Source organism: Mastigoproctus giganteus, chromosome 1, assembly GCF_048544385.1.
Source record: "Mastigoproctus giganteus isolate SK-2022 chromosome 1, ASM4854438v1, whole genome shotgun sequence".
NCBI lineage: Eukaryota > Metazoa > Arthropoda > Arachnida > Uropygi > Thelyphonidae > Mastigoproctus > Mastigoproctus giganteus.
The window spans coordinates 71583651-71605348 of record NC_143575.1 but is presented as its reverse complement, the minus strand read 5'-3'; the positions used below and the strand labels follow the sequence as shown (position 1 = coordinate 71605348).

The 21698-nt window shown below is 35.2% G+C and overlaps 1 protein-coding gene across 3 annotated transcripts in view; it reads right to left on the bottom strand.

Annotated features, from left to right (window-relative positions):
- Window positions 1-21698, bottom strand: part of didum (dilute class unconventional myosin) — an 814019-nt gene that overhangs the window by 266536 nt on the left and 525785 nt on the right. For 2 of the 3 annotated variants that reach the window (XM_090373351.1, XM_090373360.1), the window contains exons 25-26: window positions 9739-9858; window positions 5190-5366 (exon numbers count right to left, since the gene is read on the bottom strand). In XM_090373351.1, coding sequence (XP_090229477.1) covers window positions 5190-5366; window positions 9739-9858 — 297 coding nt within the window. The remainder of the gene's footprint in view (window positions 1-5189; window positions 5367-9738; window positions 9859-21698) is intronic. The other variant, XM_090373369.1, reaches the window with a different exon arrangement.

The window sequence follows — 21698 nt, the reverse complement described above, 5'->3', positions numbered from 1 at the left end:
TTTCTGAAGAATGTGTATAATTTGTTCATGGATTTTGCTATGATTTTCATGTCGGTTTCCTTGCATATTTGGTTAAGTTTATTGTACCAGTACTCGACATATGGAATGGTGATGAAATGTATTTTGGTCTTGTCGGAATTTTGTACAATGTTTGTTGCAAGGTTGCTGTTATTTATTTTTTCACAGGCTATTGTTTTAACTTTGTTTATATAGGTTAGCGGATAACCCCTATTTGAGAATCTTCTAGTTAATTCATTTATTTCTGTTGTTAGAGAAATCTGAGTGGAAGAATATTTAAAGGCATTAAGAAATTGATTCAGCATGACTGATTTTTTGTATGGTTGGGGATGATAACTGTGGAAATGCAAAAGCATCCCCTTATTAGTGGGTTTTCTATATATGCTGAAATTTAGTTTTTGGTCTAATCTGTGTATGTAAAATTAAGGAAATTTATGGAGTGGGTTTCTGCTTCAATTTCTAATTCAAATCTTAATCGCTGATAGATTTTATTAAAAACCTGTAGAATATTTTTTATGGTCAAATGATCTGCGATAATTAGGATGTCATTCAGATATCGTCCGTAATATGTGATCTGTGGTATAAATGGATCTTTTTTAATTTGTCTAAGTATAGTTCAGCAATGAGTCCACTGATATTTAGGCCCACTGGGAGGCCGAAAATCTGTCTGTATATTTTTTCTTGAAAGAGAATGTAATTAGCATTTACTAATAGTTTTGTTTGTTCGAAGATTCTGTCTTTGGGGAGTCTGGTGTTATTAATTTTTTGTTATCATCGTTAAGTAGGCCTAGACTATGTCTAAGGTGTAAGGTACATTTACGTTAGTGTATAGTGAAGTCATACCAGTGAACATAACTTCATATCCTCCTTGATATTGAGATCTTTAAGGTTCATGAATAAAGCATCGTAGTTTTTTATGTTATATGTTAGGAGTTCTCAAAGTGCTTTTAGAATTGGGTAGATGAATATGGCTAAGGAAGCAAAAGCTGAATTCCTATATGACACGATTTGATGTATTTGGTATCCTGTTTTGTAATTTTACTTGGCCAAATAAGGTTGGGATATTGTATGTGCAGGCTTCAATTTGTTTAAGTTGGGCCATAGTGATGTGGTCATCTTTCCTACAGATGGTGAGCATTTTGTTATATTTGTTAACTAGGCTGTTGAACTCTGATGGTGCAACCTCTTTGTATGTCGTTGTGTCTGAAATGATGGTGTATAATTTATTTATATAGTCTCCTTTATTGAGAATAAAGGCAATAGTATTGCCTTTGTCGGCCTTTTGAATAATGATATCGCGGTTTTGTCATTTTGATATTGAGGGGATAGTATGGTTTACGATTTGATTAGTAAGTTGGATTAATACATTTTTTTTGAGGCAAGTCTCTAAGAGCAAACTCAAGATCAATAATAATTTGTTTCTTGGGGGGGGGGGTAATCTTGGCGGTAAATTATAATTTAAACCTTTATTTAATAGGGCTATTTGCTGAGAAGTTAGTGCAAAAGATGATAAGTTCTTTACATTATCTGATGGATTAGGGTTGTTATGGGAACCAGTGCGTAAATAGATATTATTTGTTTGTTTGTTTGTTCACCCTGAAGTCATTAATATGTGGTAGATTTCTATTGGGAAAGGTGTGGGAATTTTTATCTGCATTTTTGGTGTTTCGATATGCACTCTGATTCTCAAAACGATTGTGTGACGAATAATGACCTCTGTTATGAGGAAAACCCCTAAGGGCTTGTAATTTTAGGGTATATCTATTCTCTAATGTGGTGGATTGGACGTCAGTTTTTAATTGAATGGCTTGCTTTAGATTATTCCAATCAGTACTGTTTAGGTGTTTTCTAAAAATATTGTGATATCGTTGAATCTGTTTAAATTATATCTTTTTTAGATTAAATTGAGTTTTTAAAGCTCGTTTTACTATGTTGCTTGATGTAGTAAGAACTAATTTTTGTATTCCTTTGATTTTCAAACCTAGCCGAAATTTAGCAAATTTCGGTATTAAATTTTCAGAAAGACATTGTTTTAAAAACTGGATATGATATTTTTGGGCCGCATATATCAATGTAATTCTACTATAGTCTTGTTTTAACCCTGTTAACCATTCAACCGCTTCGAGAACTCCTAACCTATAACATAAACTACACTGCTTTATTCATGAACCTTAAAGATCTCCATATCAAGGAGTATATGAAGTTATATTCACTGGATGTGACTTCACTATACACTAATGTAAATATACGTTACACCTTAGACATAGTCTGGGCCTACTTAAACGATGATGACATAAAAATTAATAACACCAGACTCCCCAAAGACAGAATCTTTGAACAAACAAAACTATTAGTAAATGCTAATTACATTCTCTTTCAAGAAAGAATAGACAGACAGATTTTCGGCCTCCCAATGGGCCTAAACATCAGTGGACTCATTGCTGAACTATACTTAGACAAATTAGAAAAGATCCATCTTGATCCATTTATACCACAGATCACATATTACGGAAGCTATCTGGATGACATCCTAATTATCGCAGATCATTTGAACATAAACAATATTCTACAGGTTTTTAATAACATCCATCAGAGATTAAGATTTGAATTAGAAATTGAAGCAGAAACCCACTCCATAAATTTCCTTAATTTTGCCATACACAGATTAGACCAAAAACTAAATTTCAGCATATATAGAAAACCCACTAATAAGGGGATGCTTTTGCATTTCCACAATTATCATCCTCAACCATACAAAAAATCGATGATGCTGAATCAATTTCTTAATGCCTTTAAATATTCTTCCACCCAGATTTCTCTAACGACAGAAATAAATGAATTAACTAGAAGATTCTAAAACAGGGATTACCCACTAACCTATATAAACAAAGTTAAAACAATAGCCCGTGAAAAAATAAATAACAACAAACATTGCACAAAAATCCGACAAGACCAAAATACATTTCATCACCATTCCATATGTCGAGTACTGGTACAATAAACTTAACCAAATATGCAAGGGAACCGACATGAAAATCATAGCAAAACCCATGAACAAATTATACATATTCTTCAGAAATCGACCTTCAAACACCACATTCCAATCACAGCATGACCTGGTATACAGCATCCCATGCAAAAATTGTGACGCTGTTTATGTAGGATCTACCGTGGGAATGGCACAGCTTCGAGCAAAACAACATGAAGCTTCGCTGCGGGTGGGTCGTTCAAATGCATCAGAACTTTTGTTCCACGCAATAAATGAACGACATTCATTCACCTTTAATAAAACAAAAATTACAATTAATCAACACAACTACCACAAACTACTTATTGTGGAAACCTTAGAGATGAAACTACACGAAACTTCGATCAATATCCGTAGACCATTGGTCACTTATATGCATGTGTGAAGAACAAACACTACAACATAAGACAAAAGTTCGGATTAATTGTGGGTTGCTCTAGTTCTGTGAACATGATGCCCTGAAAAGTTCTAGTCCGACTTAAGGAATTCTACATTCCTTAAGTCGGACTAGAATAATCCCCCCATATCCATTAAACTTTTTAGACCCCTAAATTTAATTTTAATGTCAAGCTACAGGACCGAAGCAAATAATCGGTACATATTTATTAAGCGGTTTAGACCTTCAAAATTTAATTTTATGTCAATCCACGTAATGGTTTCCTTGCTGCCAGAGGTACGGTGTTTGAAGACACAAGTCTTGAGCGCTCGATGTTGAGACCGAGGGGGTCTGAACACTACGGTTCTGACAGTGGGGAAGAGGTCTCACATTTTGTAAAATTGATATTGACTTCCCAAAGAATTATTAGTGCGTTGGACTAGGAGAGTTGGTTGGAAAAGAAGCTTCCTATATCTAAAATAAAGGTAATCCCTGTTGTTTCATAATTGCAAAAAAGTAATGCTTTAGGTATCATTTAATAGACGTTATTTCCAAAAAGGACTAATGAAGCCATACTTTCTTAGTAAAATTTAATGAAATGATGCAGTCAAACTGGAATATCATATTTACTTTATAGTTAAAAAGAATTATATAAATAAACATCATGCACGTATAATACAAAGGGACCCATAAGAAAAAAAAAATAAAAATAACTGACAGAAGTTATTAGGCAACAGCATATTTTGACTGTAAACTGCATGTAGTATTTACAAAAATACTTGGGTTGCAGATTACAAAGCCATCATCTGAAACTGGCTAACTTAGCTCAATTGTGAAAAAACCCATTGAAACCCCTCCTGCCTTGACAAATTCAATCTCAGCAGGCCTTATCCCTTGTTATCCATGGAAAAAAACAAGCATAACAACTGAGATACCTGCCTGGGTTTGAAACATACAAATTAGCTCACGCATACCTGAAAATAAATATCCCACAGATGAGGCTGTTTAATAATGGGTATTGATTATCCACGACAGGAAGGCAGCATTCAACATGCTTATTAACAGCATGCTCTCGTGCTGTTAATAATCATGTCAAAGTCCTGGTACTGCAGTACACCCTTTCAACAAGTTGATAATTTTGCTCACCAACAGCAACAGCCAATTCTGTGACCTACAAACAAATTTCCCATACCATGAGTTAATTAATTACAGAATGCAAACATGCATCAATATGTTAATTCAAAAACAACTGTATTTATTATCCTTTATGGTGTTTATTTCATGCTCTAAGTGTGATAAGAATTTTTACTGACCAGGTATATAATCATCAGTTTTTTTGAGGATAAAAAGGCAAGAAATAATTGTAAATGAAGAACTTTAAAATTTTATTTTTGACACTATACTGGACAATAAGATCTAGTATAGCCTAGTTATTCAAAAAAGAAAAAAAGTTATTTCCACAACTGTCTTAGAGCTAATCTCCAGATAACGAAATGGGCAAAAACAAAAGAAAACCAAACGCTAGGGAAAATTAACTAGGAATGGATGGATGTTTGGCACACTTTTTTGCACTAACATTTTGATGTAAAGTAGACACCATACATGAGGAATAAAAAATTCCCACTCACATAATTTTTTTAATATATTTTAAAGTTCACTTTTTTTTAAGTTTTTGAAAATGCACACCAATGTCCCACTAGAGAGATATAAATCAATATTTGATTAACATATATTTTGTTAAAAGTTTATCGCTAAAAACGAACTTACTCGGATGGATTCTCTAATAAATTTCTCTTCCTTTGGAGACTCTTCCTCTTTTGTTTCAAGGTTTTCCAGTTTCTTTTCTAATCTAACCTTTTCAGATTCTACAGTTTTTAACTTCTGTTGTAATTTAAGCACCAGAGAAATGTCAATTACTTCTTTTGGCTCCTCTTCCATCTCAGTCTGAAACAGAAAAAACACACAAATGAAACTTGGCAACTTTGTTTTATGAGTGAAATGAATGGATTTTGAAATCCATATTAAGAAAAAGCAAATAACAGCTTTTATTAGGAAGTTTTTTGACACTTTAAGATATCTTTAAATAACCTATCATCTGAAAAAGTCATTGGCTTGTTTGGGGAAGGGGGTCGGATCATAAGTGCAAAATCCTGAAATTATAGTAATAGTGGCATGTGATGCAAGAAGGCAAGTGTATGAGCTTATGTAGCAGCAGCCAAAAAAAAAAAAAAATATCAAACAACCATTCCCTCTAAATCTATGTCCAGTTCCTCCTTAAATTTATTTAATCTATCAACTTCCACAACGATAGATGGAAGTTTGTTCCAGCAATTAACCACCCACTGGCTAAAGGCAAATTTCCGCAGATCTATTCTACAGCTGTCTTTCCTCAATTTGAATTTATGCCTCCTTAGGTTCGTAATCTGAACAAGTGGAAGAATCCCATCAGAATTCAGCGTGCTCAACCCATTCAAGGCCTTATACACCTCAATCAGATCAATCAGGTGCCTACTCTATAGGCGCTGCAATTTTCAGATCTTAAGCCTTCCTTGGTAAGAGCACTCCTTTGTTCTGATCACCAATCTTGTTGCCCTTCTTTGTACTCATTCTAGCAACTCTACACGCTTCCTAAAATGAGGCCTCCAGACCTTTTCTCAAGGCATGGCCTGACCATTGCCTTATACAGAGGGACAATCACCTCCTTTTCCCTGCTAGCAAAATTCCTATATATCATTGACAAACCCCATGACCTGCCCTGGCAGCCTGTCTGCATTGCTCAGAAAACTTCATATCTGATTGCATAATTACTCCCAAGTCTTTTTCATTTTCTACCACCCTAAGTGTAGTACCACACAGTTGGTATGTTCCTCTGGGGTTACTTCTACCCATATACAGTACTTTGCATTTGTCAATGTTAAACTTCAGTTGCCACTTCTCAGCCCATCATCCCAAATTTTCTAGATCCTATTGCAGTAGCACATTGCCATTACTGTCATTAACAACTCTGCCAACTTTCGTATCATCTGCAAACTTTGACACTAAGCCTGATATACCTTCATCAATATCATTGATAAATCTACAAAACAACAGTGGACCCAACATGGAACCCTGTGGGACTCCACTAATAATATTAGTCCACGAAGAGCAAAGCCCATTCATTACCACCCTCTGTCTTCTCCCACTCAACCATCCTTTTATCCCTTGTAGCAACTTACCCTTAATACCATTCTGCTCCAATTTGTACAGTGGTCTTCACTGCACAACAGTGTCAAAAGCTTTCTTGAAATTCAAGTATATGATATCAAAATTATTTTTTGCATTCAGTTCCTTTGTAACCATATCATAATATCCAATCAAATTTGTTAGACAAGACTTTCCCTTAACAAACCCATGCTGTGTCTGAATTATTGCTGCAGTCTTGTCTAGATGATCTTGCAATGCATCTTTAACAAGTGACTCCATTATTTTACCTGGAACAGAGTTAAACTAACTGATCTGTAATTACTTGTGTCACCCTTCAATCTCCCTTTGTGAATTGGGGATACATTTGCACATCTACAGTCTGTGGGGACCTCCCCTGAGTCCAAGGATGCTCTCATAATTATGGCTAAGGGTTTGTTTAGTTGCTTTGCTACCTCCTTTAATATTACTGGATAGATCCCATCCACTCCTAGGCGCCTTTCTTATGTTTAACTTCGACAATTTCTCCTCCACTTTCTCTCAGTTATTACAAAATCATTAAGCACCATGCTACAATTTGATAACCTTCTGACATTTTCAATCCTTAATAACTCCTCAAGTGTAAATGTAGATGCAGAATACTCATTCAGTTTGTTTGCTATCTGAGCAGGATCAACAAGTCGAACCATCGAAATGAAGTTGACTAATCTGATTCATCCCCGTCCTTTTAGAGTTTATAAAAGTAAAGAAATCCTTTCTGTTTTTATTAGCATTCTTTGCCAAAGATTTTTTTGTAATCTGCCTTCTCCTGCCTAACCTCCTTTGTGACTTGATTGGGCTAATTAAATTTCCTGAGCTTGGCTAATTAAGAACTGCCTTAAAAGGCTTCAGTAATTCCTTATATCATTTAACTTTTTCTGGAATACATATGTACATATGCAGCATCAGCCAAAAAAAAAAAAAAAAAAAAAAAAAAACACACCATTTCCTCCAAATGCCTGTCCAGTTCCTCCTAAAATTTATTCAACCTACCAACTTCCACAATGACAGATGGAAGTTTGTTCCAGCAATTAACCACCCGCTGGCTAAAGGCAAATTTCCGCACATCTAATCTACATCTGTCTTTTCTTAATTTGAATTTATGCCCCCTTAGGTTCGTAATCTCAACAAGTGGAAGGATCCCATCAGAATTCAGCGTGCTCAACCCATTCAAGGCCTTATATACCTCAATCAGATCACCGCACAGGTGCCTAGTCTCCAGCCACTGCAATTTGCAGAACTTAAGCCTCTCTTGGTAAGAGGATCCCTTCATTCCCCTCACCAATCTTGTTGCCCTTCTCTGTACACGCTCAAGTAAATCTACATCCTTCCTAAAATGAGGCCTCCAGATCTGTATGCAGGACTCAAGGCGTGGCCTGACCATTGCCTTATACAGAGGGATAATCACCTCCTTTTCCCTGCTAGCAAAATTCCTATATATCATTGACAAAACCCCCATGACTTGCCCTGGCAGCCTGTCTGCATTGCTCAGAAAACTTTATATCTGACTGCACAATTACTCCCAGGTCTTTTTCATTTTCTACCACCTTAAGTGTAGTACCACACATTTGGTACGTTTCTCTGGGGTTACTTCTACCCATATGCAGTACTTTGCATTTGTCAAGGTTAAACTTCAGTTGCCACTTCTTAGCCCATCTGCCCAAATTATCTAGATCCTGTTGCAGTAGCACGCTGCCATTACTGTCATTAACAACCCTGCCAACCTTTGTATCATCTGCAAATTTGACATTAAGCCTGATATACCTTCATCAATATCATTGATAAATATACAAAACAACAGTTGTTCTTGTTGTTATTTGGTTTTTAGGAGCATTAGCAACTAAGGCCATATTGCTCCGGGAATATGCGGTGGTCATTCCCTGACCTTTCCACATCCTCCGTATTTGGTGGTGACGGGCTCGAACCCCGGTCTAATCAAGAAGCGTGTGCTACGCACTTCTGCTCCTTCCCACCTGGCTACGGAGGCGCCTCAAAACAACAGTGGACCTAACACCGAACCCTGTGGAACTCCACTACTAACATTAGTCCAAGAAGAGCAACACCCATTGATTACCACTCTCTGTCTTCTCCCACTTAACCATCCTTTTATTCATTGTAGCAACTTACCTTTAATACCATTCTGCTCCAATTTTTACAATAGTCTTTCATGCACAACAGTGTCAAAAGCTTTCCTGAAATGCAAATATATGATATCAAAATCATCCTTTCAAATTATTCCGGATAACCGATGTTCTATCATAATATCCTATCAAATTTGTCAGACAAATCTGATAGGATATTATGATAGAACATCGGTTATCCGGAATAATTTGAAAGGATGATTTTGTTTCTTTTTTTATTAATGGTAGTATTTGAAACAAGTTTATTATGCTATGAGAGTACTGTATTTCAATCTGTTTTTTTATGTCATATATCTGGTGAAATTTTGGATTAGGACTAATGGGTTTTCTCGGAAACCATGAGTGATAAGTTTAGTTGTTCGCTTCCGTGAACCCAATTTTCCATGACATATTTTGTTTTCTTCATTTCATATTATGTTTAGTTTAGCTCCAAGATTTGGTAAGAATAATATCGGTCAGAAACTGTGTGATTTATTATTTTTCTCAGTTTTTTATGGTAAAAGGTCAATGAAAAGAAATAGCACTGAAATGGGCAGAAAACCAGGAAGAATGCGATATAATCAAATTGATATTATTAAGGAACTTGAGAGATTTAGCAGCAAAAAAATAGGTCACAACAAACAAAACAAAAAACAATCAAACATTATTTTAAAAAATTACTTTAAATTTTTTCCACATAAAATTTGCAGTAAAATACCTATCCGAATACACATACAAATGTAAATGTGCAAATTTTTATGTATAACTTATTATTATTATTTTTTAAATTAAATAAATTTGGTTTTTTCACACTACTTAAAGTCTTTTTCCTTTACTTTAATACATTATAACAGAATTTATTTAATTTTACCTTACATTCAATTATCCAGAAAATTTTGCTATCCGGAAGAGGTCCGACATTAATTATTCCGGATAACTGAAGCTCTACTGTAATGAAATATGGCTGTTTCACTTACTCTGCTTTCTTCATCTGGGCTAATCTCTTTACTTGCAGGCGATTGATCCCATTTAATATCATCCAACTTTATATGTATAGAATCTTTATCCCTAGATCTTACTGAACCATAGCCAATATCCTGAAACACGAAAGTATGATGGAACAATTTTTATATGGGCATAAAAATAAATAAATAAAAAATACCAATTCATAACCATTTTTAACATATTCAATAGTTTATGGTAATGAAAATTAATGTGACCAGTACTTATCTGATGCACAAATTTACCATGATAATTTAATATATCATGTTAGTACAGAAGATTTTAAAAGAAATTTAGCCCTTCAATTTATCAGAAAGAAATTAGTTTTTCTTATCATTTTCCAAGGTTTTTTAATCCCCATATACTGTGTTATCTAAGGTATTGGTACACTAATACACATTCATATAAGTGACTCTGAAACTACAATTTTAATGTGTAGGAAAACTCTTCAAAGTTCAGTGAAATTTTCAAAATAATGTTTTTTTTTTTGAAGTACTCACTCACCCCAAGTAAAAATAATAGTTTAACAATATAGAATAATATACACATAAATAAAAATAAAATAAACTGGCTGTAAAGTATATATTAAAATCTTTTAAAAACAATATATAAATTAAAGGTATGAGAAAATAAACAATAAAATAGATAAATAAAATTAAATGGTAGCTTTTAGTGTGCAGCCTCATTTAATTCTACAGGAAACAAGTACCTCAAAAGTAGTACTGACAGGTGAAAGCATGATCATATCATCAGTCAAGCTTACTGTATTATGTGACTAATTATGGTAAATTGCTAGTGAAGAAGCATGAGAAGTATTAGAACCTATAGTACTTAGTACCTTGCGTGAGTTGAAGGATGAAAAGATGAAAGATTCTTGGTGACATCTGACTTGAATTTCTGCAGATTGTAATTTTCGGGAAATATATAGAAGGGAAGTTGTTCCGGAAAACAGAAATTGAAGGAATAAATGAGAAAGAAGAAAAGTTGGTTCTGTTAGTTTCAAGTTGTATAGTAAAAGGATGCTGACTGGTTGCAGCACATGTTTGGACTGGTCTGGAAGAGAGAATGGGAAAAGAAAGAGAGAGCAGGAAGCCACTTCAGAAGAAGTGCCCATGGAAGTAGCTACAGATAAGGCATGCAGCAGAAATAGAAGACCTGAGAGACAGTTAGAGATGGATCATTAATTAACCTAACTGCCCTCTTCTGAATAGAATCTAGAAGCCTGAGAGAGGTTTTGGGGGTTTTGGGCACAGCCCTGGATGTGGGAACAATATTCCATGGTAGGGCAGATTTGCAATTTGTACAGAGTGAGTAGCTGTTTGGAAGAAAGGTAATGCTGAGAGCAAGCGAGAAAACCCAGTTTTTTATATGCAGAAGAAACAATTTTGTGATGTGTTTATGCTAAGAGAGATTAGAAGTCAAGGTAATAATTAACAGAGATATGTGATATTGTCTAGAAATCTGAGTATCAATGAAGATAATCATAGGAGAAGAAGAATCCTTTTTGCGAGATATAATATGAGACTGAGTTTTAGAAGGACTGAAATCAACTAAGTTATCTTTTCCCCACTTGAGAATTACCTGGAGATCAGCATTTAGGAAATTGGTAGTGGATATGCAACAAGTTGAAGCTGTTTGTGCAGGCTAAGATTTCTCAAACCGGAAGGTGGAATGCTATGTGCTGTCATCAGTAAAACTATGGATAGGATTTTCAGTCAATAGAAGAAGGTCATTAATATACAAGAGGAGAAGAGTGGGAGAAAGAACTGAAACTTGGGGAACATCAGCTTTAGTGAAGAAGTTGGAAGACAGAGCTGTCTACAGACTTCCATCCCTTGTCGTGGAAGTTGATAGCCTAAATAAGTTTAAGGCTCAGCTGGACAGGTATTTCGAACGATTGATTGATTGGTTTTTAGGAGCATTAGCAACTAAGGCCATATTGCTCCAGGATATGTGGTGGTCATTCCTTGACCTTTCCGCATCCTCCGTATTTGGTGGTGACGGGCTCGAACCCCGGTCTAATCAAGAAGCGTGTGCTGTGCACTGTGCTCCTTCCCACCTGGCTACGGAGGCGCCTGTTTCGAACGAACAGAGGGGTGAAGTGGAAGTGGTTATTTTTATTTATTTATGTTACTTTTTTTTTTTTTTTTGGCTGATGCTGCATAAGCTTGCTTTCTTGCATCAAATGCCTCTACTAATGCTAATGCTAATCACCGACCATGAGAAGTTAGAGGGAAAAGTGGATATGAATTATAAAAAACAGTTGGCAAACCATAAGATGGAAGCTTTTTTAGAAGTCCTTTATGCCAAACATGATCAAAGGCATTTGAATCTCAAGAGCAACTGCTTGAGTTTCATCAAACTTTAGTTTGATGAATTTGTCAATAGATGGGTAACATAAGCAAGTATATCACCAGTGGTTGTCACTGACAGAAACAACACTGCTGATCATCGATCAGATGGGTTTCTAGATAGTTTAGAAGTTGGTGATTAATAGAATTCTACATTACTTTAGAATGAGTAGAAGTGTAATGGGACAATAACTGGATGGGAGGGATTTTTCACCCTTTTTAGGAACTGGCTAGATGTGAGCAAATTTCCAAGTAATGGGAAAACATGGTGGAATAAGAAAGTGCAAAAAGGTGACACAGAACAAGAGTAAGCTCAGGAGCACAGGTTTTAAGAAAAAGTGGAAAAATACAAGAAGGTCAGGACCTGGTGCTTTCTTAGCATCAAGACTGATTAAAATTCTTCTGGCATCCTTTTGACATAAGACCATAGGAGGCATTGAATGGAATTGTACTGAGAATGGTAGGAGGTAGTTTACCAAGATCATCAATACACAAGTTAGAAGAAAAGTAGGTCAGCAAGACAGCCTTATGTTTAGCTGAAATTGCAATAGAACCTTCCAGTTTTCACAGAGGTGGGAATAGAGGTGGACAAAAGATGTGGCTAATAGCTTTGACATGAGAGCAGAATCCTCGCTCATCATTTGGACAAGAAGCAAGTTTTCTACTCTTAGCCTGTACAAAATCTAGTTTGGACTGATTAATGACTACTTTACAATTGTTACGAGTTATGGTGTAGGCAGAAAATGAATCTGGAGATTTAAATGCAACATTCTTAACTTGAACAGGCTTGACATTTATTGGAAAACCAAGGTTTAGATAAATGACAAGATTTTAATGTGAAGTGTGGAATAAAGGAATTTTTCCCTTTATTGAGCAAGCATCGACATCAGAAGATTTAAAACCGTAATCCAACCAATGAAAAGAAATCTTGCAGATCATCCCATTTTGTATTCTTTTAATGCCAAACAACACAAAGTTGAGGATGACTGAAAGAGAAAGGCTCCACTGGAGACATTAAGTTGTGATCTGAGGTGCCTAGAGGACCGCTCACCTTGGCCTTGTGCTTAGGTTAGAAGGTTGTTTGTGAGAAAAATATCAACAGTATTGACTGCGTGGCTAGGATTGTCTGGTATTCTGGTAGGTAAAACAATTATCTGTGCAAGGTCATTAGTAATTGCAAAAGCCTCAGTATCTCAGGTAGCTGGGTCCATGTGAATAGAAAGTAGAAGCCAGCTGGAGTTGTGAACAGTGAAATCACCAAGGAAAATTATCTCATTGTTAGGAAAGTTGCACTGGAGAAAGCCAAATTTCAAAGAAAACAACACACTCCTTAAACAGTTCCAGGTGATTAGTAGCATTGGGAAAACGATAGAGGCAACAAATGAATTTGACAGAATGGGGATAGAGAGAGATTTTAAATTAGAGAAGATCGAAAAGAGGAGAGTTCAAATTACTAGGTCTCTGACAGGGAATATCTCAGTAGATATAAGCACAAGTATAACCTTTGAAAAGGGCTTTTGTAGCCGAGTGGGCAGGAGCAGGAGTGCAACAGCACACTCTTTGGATAGACCGGGGTTCAAGCCCCTGAGTGCTAAATACGTCGATTTGCTAACTCACTGGACCAGTGTGGCAAATTATGGTCCATTTCCCTCAAACACGAATCGTTGAGGAGGCTTCCATTCTGCAGTGGATTGATAATGGCTGGAGGTTTTTTTTTTTTTTTTTTTAATCATCTTTGAAGCAAAAGAAATTGTACAGAAAATAATTAGGACAACTGAGATGAACATTGGTTGAATCAACCGATAATTGGGATTCTGCCAGAAAAGGTACGTGTGGCTAAGCAGACTGTAAGTGAATACAGACATCATTGAAATTGGAACTGAGACCATGTATATTCATAAAATGAACAAATGTTTGGGAGGTTTAGTTTTTTTTGCAGATAAGTTTGTTCTATTAGTTTGACTATTCAAGATATATTCAGTAGTAAAAAAATGTAGGGAGAATATGTTGTAGGAAGTAATGAAATTTTTAGATGTGGCATATATACACAGCAAAAATATAGTGGGTTCTTTGACATAACATGGGTTCGACAATGGCCCCACATACACACTACTCAGACTCCCTTCAGTCACTATCTGGCAGAGTTGAGACAGCAATATTATACACTAAATAAAATAAATAAATTTTCTGTTTATATACTCCGGGACGACCAAACGGTCAGAGGAGTTCACAAGATAGATAGAAGACAAGAAACAGCACTGTATTCAGCAGTCACGGGCTTGAACCCCGGTCACTCAAGGCATGTGTACTTATGCACCCGCACGCCTGACCACTAGGCTACGGCAGCCTCTAGCTGATCTGGATGCCTCCTAGAGTTACCATCTCTAGGAGGTCCAGTGTACTATTTAGTGGCTGGCCTGTAAACAGCTTTAGAGCTTTTGAAATGTAAAGAAGACTGGATCTCACTATGATGCCCATCATAACCTCAAAAGACATCATCATACTGCATGATGAGAGAGAGAGAGAGATGGGGGGGGGGTTGCTGGAGCTTTTCTCTGGAGAATAAACATGGGTCTCCTCATAAGCAAAGTATTGGTACTGCACCAGTTGATGACAGTTATCAACCATCTAGTATTGCTTGATAAGACATAGGGGCGGCATTCCTTCGTGTGATGTGGAGAGCACTCCTCAACATCTGCTTTGGTTCACACCTGGGTGGTCACATCCAGTATAGTACGTGCCATATTTCAGGAATTGCACGAGGGTTACACCCAGGTTACTGATGGTCCCACCATCATGAAGTCACAACTCTGGTTGACAGTAAATAAAATATGAACAAAATCTTGAATTCAAGAAGAAACACTACACACTGTGCACTGTTGATCAACAGTGCACAGTGTGTATATAAAAATGAACTATTTCAATCTATCTTTAAGTATCAATAAATACTAACTTAACACTTAAAATAAAAAAGTATAATACAGAAAAACTAGTAAAATACTGTAATATTTTAGCAGTTATGCTACAGCCTTTTTCTGTTATGAGCTTTACTTATTTTCAAAGTTAACTACATGTTACATTTTTAAAATATTGTAATGGTGCGAGAGACATTAAAATAGTGCATTTTAATAGTAACCAAGGCAGTGAACTACATGTTACATTTTTTAGAATACTGTACTTGGTTACTATTAAAATGCACAATTAAAATTGTGCATTTTAATAGTAACCAAGGTAGTGTTCAATGCCACTTCTCATATTCAAATGTTTGTTACTACATCATATACAACCAGGATGAAAACCATTATACAGAATCAACTAATCAATAGCTACAGAAAATTAAATCATGGAGCCTTTGAGATATCTATGTTATACTTGGATAGCAATAGTATTTAGTGGGCCTATTCAACATCCATGTACCATTCAGGTTCGGCAGCAGAAGAAATTATAAGACTGATGATATAATGGATTAATGGTCCTGCTAAGTAATAACTGAAATAATAAGTATATAATACGGTGCAACTTCAATATTTGTAAAAGAATAAGAGAAGTTTACCTCAATATGATACATAGAACACTTCCGTATGATACTCTCCAGAAATTAAAACAATTAAAAAAAAACGAAAATCTTACATTACAGTAAGAAATAATTAACAATAATTAAAAATCAAATGAACACAATTAAAAATAAAGTAAAAAATTAGTTTAACAAAAAAAAATTGCAAAACGATTTTGCAATTTTTTTCGTTGAAATAATTTTTTTTTATTAAATTAATTTTTTTCGTTAAATTAATTATTCACTTAATTTTTAATTACGTTAAATTGCTTTTTAATTGTGTTCATTGTTTTTTCATTTTAATTTCTGGAGAGTATCATACGGAAGTGTTCTACATATCATATTGGGGTAAACTTCTCTTATTATTTTACAAATACTGATATCAACGTAGAACGTATTGAGCATTATAGCACTAGTTCATACTATCAAGTGCAACTTCAATATAAAGCAGGTGTCATGTGACAACTTTAATACCAGAATTGTAAACAAAGTGTGTTATAGCTGAAAAATTTTTATCATGTTTCCCCAGTTTTTTTTAACAAAAATACACTTTACTTAGTAAATAAATACTTTATCTACTAATGTTTTATGAGTATACAGACTAAAGAACGAAGTATTAAAGGTTATATCATTCCCATTTGGGGCTTGCATAAAATGCATAAAATTGGCAATTTCGTCTTGCATTGTTACGCTGCAAAAGGCTTTGGTGAAACTTTAAAGCAAATGGGTTTTCTGCTGTATCAAGCTTAGCAAGCAGAAATTCTATTGAAGACTCTGCTTTAAGTAAGTCTGTATCTTCAGAATCATTTCAACTGGTCGCAAAGTTTCACATAGCAATTCAAGTGTTTTCCAGTCATCGTCAGACACAGCTTCAGTTAACAGTACTGCACATTTGGAATGCAATTTTTCAATTTCAAAAATCTCTCATCATATAGAATGTGCTATCCCATCTAGTCTTGCAATTTAATATAAATTTATATTCTTTCCCATTAAATTTTGCTTTAACAAAATTTTGTAATATGCCATTTTTGGTAGGCAATTTTCAAAAATGCTTGCAAATTTTTCTGACTTTGTTAATAGTTTGTACAATATTGGCCATTGGATTGAAGAAATAAACGAGCTCATCGGTCAAGTTGGTTTTATAAAGCATGCCTTGCTGTCTTTCTTCAATTTCTTCATCATCACTACTTTCTTCATTATTTTCATTTTCTTCATTGTCTTTGGGAGACTCAGAGACTGTACTGTAGCACCATAATTGATTGCTTTTTCATAAAGTACATCTATAACTGACAGATGTATACAATGGGCTATACATTGTTGATGATTAGGCGTAATTTGCTTGCCAATCTTAATCATCATTGCTGCTCCATCGGTGGTGCAGGCAACAATATCCTCATCCAAGTTCAAACCAAATTCCTTCAAGTGTCCATTCACAATTTGCTCAGTTCTTCTGCTATCAAGTGAACCATTAATCTCAATAAGACCTAACGACCAATGATTGTCTTTTGAATGCACATTTATATTCATATACCTTTTATTTTGTATAGACGTATATTCGTCTAGAGTCAATGAATACTGTGCACCCAAAACCAATGAATTTTTGAAATGCTGAATGAGTTCTTCTTTCTTAGTTTTATAATAATTCAGAACCATATTTTTAATTCCATTCACCGAGGCTGGTGGTAATTTTTCGTATTTATTTTTCTGAAGGTGAAGACTTGATTGTATAAACTCACTCTTGGCAACTGAATTAAAAGAAAATCCATCTAAAGCAGCTAATTTTGAAATCTCTTCTTCCATAGATTTTTTAACGATAAAGTTTTCTAATGTTCTTACCATTTTTATGGGAGGTTCACTGTTATCTTGTTTAATGTCAATCTGCTGCATTTTCTTTAAATGCAACATCAAAGATGATGTAGATCCTCCAGACGACTTCATTATCTTCTGACATTTCGAAAATTGTGCTTCTTCTTTGCTTTTTCCGAGCAAAATAATTCCATACATTTGATTTCATCTTAGACATATTAAGAGCAATAAATATTAATTAGTAGGAATTTATATCACCGACAATTTTAAATAAAAATATTGAAGATAACAAAGGCACAATACTATGCGTCACTCCTGCAAGCACTGAATGAAGAGTCTAAACGAGGCAAGTTTCAAAATTTTTACGAAAGAAATTTTTTATTTATTTACTTGCAATTTTTTTTTCCCCAATTAAATCTATTGTATTTTCAAAAATACATAAAGGCTAAATTTGGTGAAGCTGGTTTTTGGAGAACATTTGATTGCAAATTTAATAGGAATAAAGAAGCAAAAAACTTTCTACGATTGAAATTTGATGCAATATTCAGCGAATCTGTTTCTAGTGGGTGACCATCAATAAGGCGCGTTCCATAACTTGTCCGGCGAACAAGATAGATGGAACGGAGAAATGTTGAGCACTTTCTTTTACGCTATCGCTCTGACTCACTCAGTCATAAATGAATACACCTGCATCGTGCCATGATACAGGTGGGAAGATAAAAGGTACCCCTCCTAGATTTGGTCCACTTACCCATGAGATTCGTACCTAAACATAAAATAAAATAAAATAAAAAAAACACGTTTAAAACATAAAGCAGCTGAACGATCCAGACAAACAAACAAACATAAGAAAATGTGCGTAACAAAAAACTATATTCAAGGGCTAACTAAGAAAATATTCGAATCCGGTTTTAGAAGCTTGGTTTCGGTTTTAACAGCTCAATATGAAAACCGATTTTATAAAACCGGTTTGCAAGCCCTATTCCCATTACATTTTACGAATACACAATGCTATTACGAACTTGCATTTTATGCATCCGTCTGAAACAGCTATGTAATTTAGTTTGCTGGAACTGATGACAGCATTTTTTGAGTACATAATTTTTAATAGTGGTTAGATGCAATAAACCAAGATGTTCACTAACACTCTGATGTTCTAACCATGCCATCACTTTATTAGTTTTCAAGCACTATGTTTACTTCTGGTACTTTTTCTTGACATTGTTCACATTATCTTCTGAGTCACTCCCTATGTCACTGACCTTTTGTTTGTCGATTATCTTCCCACTGTTCACAGAGGTTGCAATTTCTTCCTCATTTAGGTAATAGACAACTAGAGTTTCTGTATTCACCTCAATCCAACCAACTAGATTATTTGCTCCAGGAATGACACCAAGTAAGTTACAAGCAGCATTTGCCTCTTGTTCTGAAAATGCTACTAATTCACAGTTATTATTAGTGATGTTTTCTTTTCCCATACATATTTTTCAGCAGTTTTCAAATGTTGTTGAGCTTACTTTCTCCCATACTTATCTAGTATTGTATGCAATAATGTTTTCAGAAATTCTAGAACTTGAATTTGTGAGTTCACAACACCAGCAAGTAACTCACCAGAATAGAAGGCTTTGAGGCTTGAATAATTCATAAAAATGATTCATGAGCTGAACTAGTGCAGTTGTGGTCCTTGGCAGAACTGCAACTCTGACCTTGCCATCTTTCAATTTCAGGACATCAGCTAAAGTAAAAGAATCTTTCCTTTTCAAGTTTTTTGGAAAGCAAGTGGTGTCTCACCGATGGTACAAACTTACTTTCAAAATATTAAACAAAAATATCACTCATCATATAAGTGTTGGAGCCATTTTTTAAATTACAAGTAGAGATTTCATAATGACATGCTTAAAACACTGGCGACTTCGGCTTTTATTGATGCACAATGGCTTTATCTTGTTTGTGGACAGTTAACACAGTAATTCTCTCTTTGTTAGATTTCACACCCACTTTGTTGGGTACTTTTTTAATATCCAGTGATTTGTCAGGGAAAAGTTTATAGTATAGAGCTGTTTCATCACAGTTGTACAACTGTTCATCTGTGAATTTACCATCTTGAATCACATTATGTAGAAATTCGGGTCATGCTTCTGCAGCTGTAATGTCACCAAATGCAGATTTGCCTACAAGACTAATCAGGAATATCCTATGACAAGCCTACCATCTCTAAATCCACCCTTCAGAAGGTTAAATGTGTCATCATCTCCACCAAATAGCTTATGAAATTTAATTGTCTGTGCTTTCAAAATTAGCCCATTTATCTGTACTCTTCACATTGCTTCTGTAGAAATCACTTGTATAAATTAATCAAAACGATGTTTTTATAAATTTTAGTTTTCTTACTATGGAGGCCTCCTTCATCTGCTATAGAGTCTATGAATGAATATGTTTCTTCCTCTTTCATCCAACCACAGATTGTTCCTTGTGGAATTCCACACTCGTGAAATATACTGCATTTTGTTTCACCATTCTTAACTCTTTCGATAATCTTTATCTTTTCTTCAATTATATCATTTTTTTTATTTTGGTGGCTATTACTTCAGCCCTACTGATTTACAAATTTTGACATTTATTTATTTTTCATTCCTAGAATTTAGCATGTTTATAGAGAACTAAATCAAAACCAAACTGTCCGGTCCAGCATTGTTCCAGAGTGAAGTCGTGATTTCTCCTTAAATAAATTGTTAGGTGATGTACATTTTTGTCTAGTTCAGTCCTTAGTTGTTTTTGCTACCCTAAGTGTAATTTCTAGTCGAAAAAATGTTATCATGTGCTGTTGTTTGCAAAAATTTACTTGGTAAGTAATGTAACCCAATGGATGAATAGTAGCTGTATTCCCGATCTGAGGTAGCTGTTTATAATTAGTGTCCACTGATATATTCTGTTATTGCATCTCTAGCTGAAGGGAGAACCTGGATGTCTAGAGTAACTAGTCATTAGATGTGGCCTGACAGTTGCCTTATACAATGGGATAATTACCTCCTTATCCCTGCTAGCAAAATTCCTTTATATCATTGACAAAACCCCATGAACTGTTCTGGCAGCATGTCTGCATTGCTCAGACAACTTAATATCTGACTACACAATTATCCTCCAGATACTTTTCATTTTCCACTACCCTCAGTGTAGTATCACACAGTTAATTCATAATTCTGAGATTACTACTACCCATATGCAATAGTTTGCATTTGTCAATTTTAAACTTCAACTGCCATTTCTCAGCCCATCTGCCTAATTTTTATAGATCATGTTGAAGCAGCATACCTTCATTACTGTTATTAACCAGCCTACCAACCTTCGTATCATCTGCACACTTAGATGTTAGGCCTGATATACAACAGAAAATAACAATGGGTCCATAACTAGACCCTGTGGGACTCCACTAATAACATTAGTTCAAAATTCAACCATACAATTATCCCTAGCACTCTTTTAGCATTAGCACTAGTAGAGGCATATGATGCAAGAAAGCAAGCTTATACAGCATTAGCCAACAAAAAACCCCTCCCCATTTCACCCATCAATTCATTCCAAATGTTTGTGTAGTTCTGCCTTCAATTTATTTAAGATATCAACTTCCCCAATGACAGATAGAAGTTTCTTCAAGCAATCAATTATCCACTGGCTAAAGGCAAATTTCGAACATCTATTCTATAACTCTATTTCCTCAATTTCAGTTTATGTCCCCTCAAGTTTGGAATCTAAGGAATAGGAAGAATCCACTGCTTAATCCAATCAAGGCCTTATACACCTCTATCAGATCACCTCACAGGTACCTACCCTCCAGATGCTGCAATTTGCAGAACTTAGGGTTTTCTTCATAAGAAGAACACCCCTTTGTTCCCCTCACAAGTCTTGTTGCCCTTTTCTGTACTCATCCTATCAACTCTACATCCTTCCTAAAATGAGGCTTCAAGATCTGTATGCAGTACTCAAGGTATGGCCTTACCTTATACAACGGGATAATCACCTCCTTATCCCTACTCGCAAAATTCCTGTATACCATTGACAATACTCCATGGCCTACTCTGGCAGCCTGTTTGCACTGTCAGAGCACTTCATATCTGACTGCATAATTATCCCCCTCCCATCTCCACTATCCTAAGTATAACAACACCCAGTTGGTACATTTCTCCTGGGTTACTGCTACCCATAGGCAGTACTTTGCATTTTTCAT